Consider the following 6,158-nt stretch of genomic DNA (forward strand, 5'->3'; position numbering starts at 1 on the left):
TTTTTTTAAAGTTCAAGTATAGTATCCAGAGAAACACGAGAGCTTGTTGCCACAGAATGGGATTGACCGAACTGAACCTACACTTTGGGGTAAGTCAGTCTCATGTAAAAGAAACAGAATTAGTTCTCTCAACTTTCGTTGCAAAGAGAAAATAAAAATTCACATTTGTGCTTTCATGGGAATCTTGTCCGTCCCCACCCCTCCCTCAGCCCCACCATCCTGAGATTACAGACTGATCATTACTACTGAAGCACCATATGTGTTGGTGCTGGAGTGAGGACATCGGACTGGACCTTAAGGTAAGAAGTCTAATTAGAAGAAAACAATATAATGGGTAAGAGACCAAAGTAAGGCCAGATATCTAAAGGAAGTGACAGCCAAGATTTAAAACCTTCAGTTGAGCACTGTACTGTACCCATCCCCTCCATCTCAGCATTTATTAAGTGCACATGAACCAAATGAAGTCAAAGGACGCCCCAGGGTCCCTACCTCCCTAAGATCGGCAGAGCCTCTCTTCAGCTCACCGGCCATCACCAGCACGGATTTCAGGGCTCTGAGTCCAAAATCATAATGATGCTGCTTGGAGAGCTGCTCCCGGGCCAGCTTATACAGAACAGTCATCTTTTTGGCCAGAGTCTTTTTGATAGAAAATAATGGGGAAAAAAAATGATGTGAAATCAATAGAACATTATTATACAAAAGCAAGAAAATGGACACAGATGTTCCAACACAACTCCATAAATAAACAAATCTCATCTGTAACTCTCAGAAATGCCAGGGTGGGTCCTACGTTTTTACTTATGGCAAGTTGAGAACTAATTTAAAAGAACACCTGTCTTACCGAAATTGAATGACTCTCTTAAAAAGCTGGGGGAAATCTCATCTGCCTTAATTTGAAGAACAAAATCCATTGTAGTAATCACACTTCAAAAAGATGCATCTTGTTTATTTGGAACCTAAACCTATAATTTAAGCTGTAATCATTTTTGAGGACAAGTCAGTCACCTAGTCTACATCAAGTGTTCAAAGCCCTACTGGTCCCTAATGCTGGTGTGGGAATTTTGGTCATGAAAAGAACAAGAGATCTCATCCCGCTAACTCAAAATCCTGACAACATAGTAGGAACAAGAGCTTTCAAAAAAAAAAAAATATATATATATATATATATACACACACACACATACACATACATATGCATGTTGCAGAAAAGCAATGTAACAACCCTTCATGTTAAAAGCTTTCTTTATTTTGTACCTTTTCTAGAACCTTCTGGAAATATCTATGTGCATACTTTTTTGTCGACATTTTTAAAGAGGATAAAAGTTATCTATATGCATATTTTTATACCCATATATTCTTAAGTGCATGATTCTAAGTGAAAAAGCCCATCTCAAAGGGTTGCATGCTGTACAATTCCAGGTGTAGAACATTCTAGAAGTGGTGCAATTACGTGTGACTGGGAAACAGATGGGGGTTAGGGTTGGAAGTTGTGACTATTAGGGGTAACACGAGGGAGTTTTTTTGTGGTGCTGGAACAAGTTTCATGCCCTGATTGCGGTGATGGTCACTCCAGTCCACACATGTGAGAAAGGGTCATAAAACTACACACACAGGAGGAGTGGGGAGAGAGAGAGAGAGAGAGAGAATGCAAAACCTGGTGAAATTCAAATAAAGTCCGTACCTGAGTTAACAGCATTGCACCCACGGCAGTTTCCTGGTCTTGACAATGGACTGGATGTGGAAGACATTATCGTGGGGGAATGGGTACATGGGAACTCTGGGTTACTACTGTTGCAACCTCTTGTGAGTTTATTCCAAAATTAAAAGTTATCATTAAAACAGAGTGGGGGTAGGCAAGAGAGAGACAAAGTCAAGAAACCTAAAGAGCCACAGAGAGCTACCACATCCTGACTCCCCAGTCTGGACACAGACATGGGAGAGTTTCACAATGCCTGGCTGGGCGCTGATGAGGCCCCACCTTGGCCCACAGGAAGCCCTCGGAGAAGAGCATGATCTCGCAGATCTGCTGCAGGTCGGGCACAATCACGACCACGGGCCTGAACAGGGCCTTCACTGACTCAGGCAGTTCCGTGCGGCCGGCGTAGCCAGGGTTCATGGTGATGAAGATGCCCATTCGTGAGTCCAAGGAAATCTCCTGCCCTTCGAACTAGAGGACAACAGGGGAGAAAGGAAGGAGTTATGCAGCCCGCCCAGGAAAGGAGGCCTTGGGTGAGCCATGTGGTGACTTATTCTCATGGTATGAGGCAGACACCACCATTTGTCTCCTTTCCCTGTTGGGGAGTTAATGGAGAGCACCTTGCTTAAGGCCCAACAGTTCCAGGGAGGGCAAGCCTCGGCCGACCCCCAAACTCTGATGTGAGCCAAGGGTCTCTCCATTGAAGAAGTGACTGAGGATGAGAAAGTGCACAGCCTGAGGCTGATTCGAGGTGCTGTGTGACCCTGAACAGGTCACTTAACCTTTCTGAATCTCAGTTTTCTTTTCTGCAAAACAGGGATGCAACCTACCTCATAGCGTGGTTGTGGTGATTGAATGAGATAATATATGCAAGAACCCAGCCTGACACATAGCACAACACCGGTTTCCATTCCTCTTACCTGTCACGCCTTTCCCCACTCCCATCTCCACCCCAGCCTGCGTGCCTGGGCCTCATGCAGTCAACTCTTCCTAAAGAATTCTATCACAGTATCTTCCAAGAAACCAGTTCTTGTCCCTCCAGTTGCCCCAGACACCAGTGAACTGCAGAAGCCTGTGCCTTCTTAGACTCTTTTTTCTAAGGTTGAGTCCCAATGGTCTCTTGGTGAATTTTCCTCTCCACTGAGATTTTTAACTATGTTATTTCTTGTGACTGTCCACCAGATAAAGGACAGAAATATTTACTTTTATGAGGCACAGGCTGCATCAATGACAAGAGGGCAGCCCAGCAGATAGCCGATGCTTCCCAAAAAACAAGGCCACGGACTTGTCTGCCCAGCCCACACCGAGACCATCCTCACCACTCCCCAGCATCCCATGTGAGGTCCAGATCATCCTCCGGGGAAGACTGACAGGCCTGCTCCTAACACCTCCCACAAGAGCAGTCAACTCAGCCCTAAAATATTTAAGAACAAATTTATAGGAAACCTATCCAGAACTTTACTGGAATCCTGAAAATATTTCATGGTATCCAATTTACATAATCTCTTGACAGTGAGCCCCCCCGAGGTCTGGACAGAAAGCAGGTGGGATCCCAGGGCACCAGCTCAAGCCAAATTTTGATCCTAAACCTCCCAATGGGGCTCGGTAGGGCCTTGGAGGATGCATAGGAGTTTTCAGATGAAGGGAAAGAAAGGACAATTCCAGACAGATGGGAACATACATGGTGTTGCAGGGCATGGTGTGTCTGTGGAGCAAGTGGCATGAGGGGACAAGAATGCAGGGCAAGCAAGGGTGAGGACAGTGGCAGGAGGAGAAGTGGAGCATGTTGGGACCACAAAGGGCCCCTGTATTGGCTGCTCTCATCCTATGTTGTCATAGAACCTGTTTCTGGGCTACCTAAATTGTATAATCAGATCGTGTTTCTCCAAATTCTGATCCAGCTTAATACAATACAATTTAATACAGACTTTTCAAACTCGAGTCTGCAGATGTATTCTTGGACAGGGAGAGATTGGTGCATTATCAAATTTTTTTTAAATTTTGCCTTCTCACTTTGATAAACAACCTTAAAAATCCTGCTTGTTATAATGCCATAACTTTACAAGATATGAAGGTAAAATTTATTGTTCACTGTGATAATTTGACTAAATGGAATGTTAACTTTTTAAGTCACGTTTTCTCAAACTTGGGAAGTCACCAAAAATATTGTTTTTCCTTTAAAGGGGGCCATGCACATCACTTATTTGAGAACACAGTCCTACCCATCTATAACTATTAGTTATATGTCTGGAATTAGCTTGAAGTTCTTGGAATATTACAATCCTTAATCATCAAAGATGATGATAATTTTGAGAAATCCAACTGTCTCAAATGGAAAAGAAAAATCCATCAACTCTTCATCTGTAGGAAGCCTGGTCTGAAGATAACTCCCACTATCTGATGTTTCGAAGGTTTTACAGCATTTCCATCCTGGGGACATGACCCAGGCGGGCCTCACACGTATCCTCACCTGGAACGTGGTTAACTGATGGATCAGAGCATTTCGAATCGTCTGAATCTGAGACGAGATCACTGACAGCACAGAGGCATCAATTCGATTAAACTCATCAAAGCAGCCCCAAGCTCCACACTGGGCGAGGCCAGAGAAAATCTTCCCAACAGCCTAGAATGAAAGAAATGTCAGGACAAGGGCAATCTTCATCTTTAAAACTGTAAGCAACACATTCATGGATACATTTTCTAAATTAGAGCAAACAATGAGATAATCAGATTGGCAGAGAAGCAGCGGGCAGCCACTTCCCTAACCGATCTTTCTAGCAAGACTCCCAAGGCCTCTTACGAACCAGCTCCCACTCAGATTTTTGTGTAAAACTCCAGATTTCTGACATCTCTTGAAATACTGGAAAATCTGGCAACACTGGGTTCAATTTCCCAAGTGGTGATAATTAACCAAAGCTGAGCAGAGCACTCTCTTTAGGCAGAGCATTGTTCTCCAGTTGGCCACAGTCTCCACCACTCTCTATTGTCTCTCTTGCTGCTTTATTCATTTACATTATCTACCTGACCGTGCCACACATGTAAGTTTGGGATTCCTACCCTACATGCTGTTAACAAAAACAGAATCCTTAAGCAGACACATTTAAGTTCTGAGACTGCAGGGGTGAAAGGTTTTCTACTACATTCTTCCAGCTGTCACCATGCCATTTCATGGAACACTTTGAGGTGAAACACTTTCCTGCTATGTCCTACTTTAAGCTCTCTACCTAATAAGATAGTACCAAAAGTGACAGCAAGGCCTTACTTTGTAATCCATGCCTTCACCACAGTTGGTTACGACACAGAGCAAGCCCAAGGCTTTCGCGAGGTCCTTGGTGGTCTCGGTTTTGCCGGTACCTGCTGGGCCAGCAGGGGCCCCGCCCAGATACATGGACAGTGCCTATAAGCAAATTGCAAAACATATGTTTTCTGATTCACAGATGCAAACAGGTGTCATTTCCAAATTCACCACTGTGACAATATATGCAGAATATATACATACACACACGTATACACACACACAATTGACCCTTGAACAAAATGGCTTTGAACTGTGCAGTTACACGTGTACGTGGATTTTTTTCAACAAATATCCATACAATACTGTAGATGTATTTTCTCTTTTTTATGATTTTCTTAATAACATTTTCTTTTCTCTAGCTTATGTATTGTTAAGAATACAGTATATACTACATATAATATACATAATATGTATTAACCAACTGTCTGTGTTATTGGTAAGGTTTCCAATCAACAGTAGGCTATTAGTAGTTAATTTGCGGGGAGTCAAAAGTTACACATGGATTTTCAACTACACAGTGGGGTTGGCGCCCCTAACCTCCATGTTGTTCAAGGGTCAGTTATATATGAACAATGTGATGGTTAATTTTAAGATGGCCAGATAGCTGGTTAAGCATTATTTCTGGGTATGTCTGTGTGGGTGTTTCTGGAAGAGACTAGTATTTGAGTCGATGGACTGAGTCAAGCAGATGGCCCTCCCTGTGCAAGTGGGCACTGTCCAGTCCATTGAGGGCCTGAATAGAATGAAAAGGTGGAACCAGTAAAGGGACACAAAAATCAACTGCATTGTATGTTGATAAATTAAAATAATAAATAAATAAATAGATAATAAATAAATAAAAATAAACTACTATTAATTAAAATAAAATACTATTAACTAAAAAAGAAAAAAAAAAATGAAAAGGTGCAGGAAGGTTGGATTAACTGCCTGACAGGTGTACTGGGACATCGGTTTTCTCTGGCCCTCAGCACTGCTGTTCTCCGGTCTTTAGACCCAGACTGGAATCTATGCCATTGGCTCCCCAGCTCCTAGGCCTTTGAGCAACACCCCTGGCTTTCCAGGTTCTCCAGCTTGCAGACAGCAGATCGTCAGCCTCTATAACAGCACGAGTCACTAAGCTTATAATCAATCTCTTCATATATATATATATATATATATATATAT

The 6,158-nt window shown here is 42.8% G+C and overlaps 1 protein-coding gene across 1 annotated transcript in view; it reads right to left on the reverse strand.

Moving 5' to 3' along the window:
- The window catches only part of DNAH10 (dynein, axonemal, heavy chain 10), a 150,365-nt gene that overhangs the window by 69,883 nt on the left and 74,324 nt on the right, over positions 1 to 6,158 (reverse strand). The window contains exons 32-35 of the mRNA XM_008591330.1: positions 4,959 to 5,093; positions 4,167 to 4,319; positions 1,979 to 2,167; positions 490 to 636 (exon numbers count right to left, since the gene is read on the reverse strand). Coding sequence (XP_008589552.1) covers positions 490 to 636; positions 1,979 to 2,167; positions 4,167 to 4,319; positions 4,959 to 5,093 — 624 coding nt within the window. The remainder of the gene's footprint in view (positions 1 to 489; positions 637 to 1,978; positions 2,168 to 4,166; positions 4,320 to 4,958; positions 5,094 to 6,158) is intronic.

This window comes from Galeopterus variegatus, unplaced genomic scaffold, assembly GCF_000696425.1.
Source record: "Galeopterus variegatus unplaced genomic scaffold, G_variegatus-3.0.2 Scaffold147, whole genome shotgun sequence".
Taxonomy (NCBI): Eukaryota; Metazoa; Chordata; class Mammalia; order Dermoptera; family Cynocephalidae; genus Galeopterus; species Galeopterus variegatus.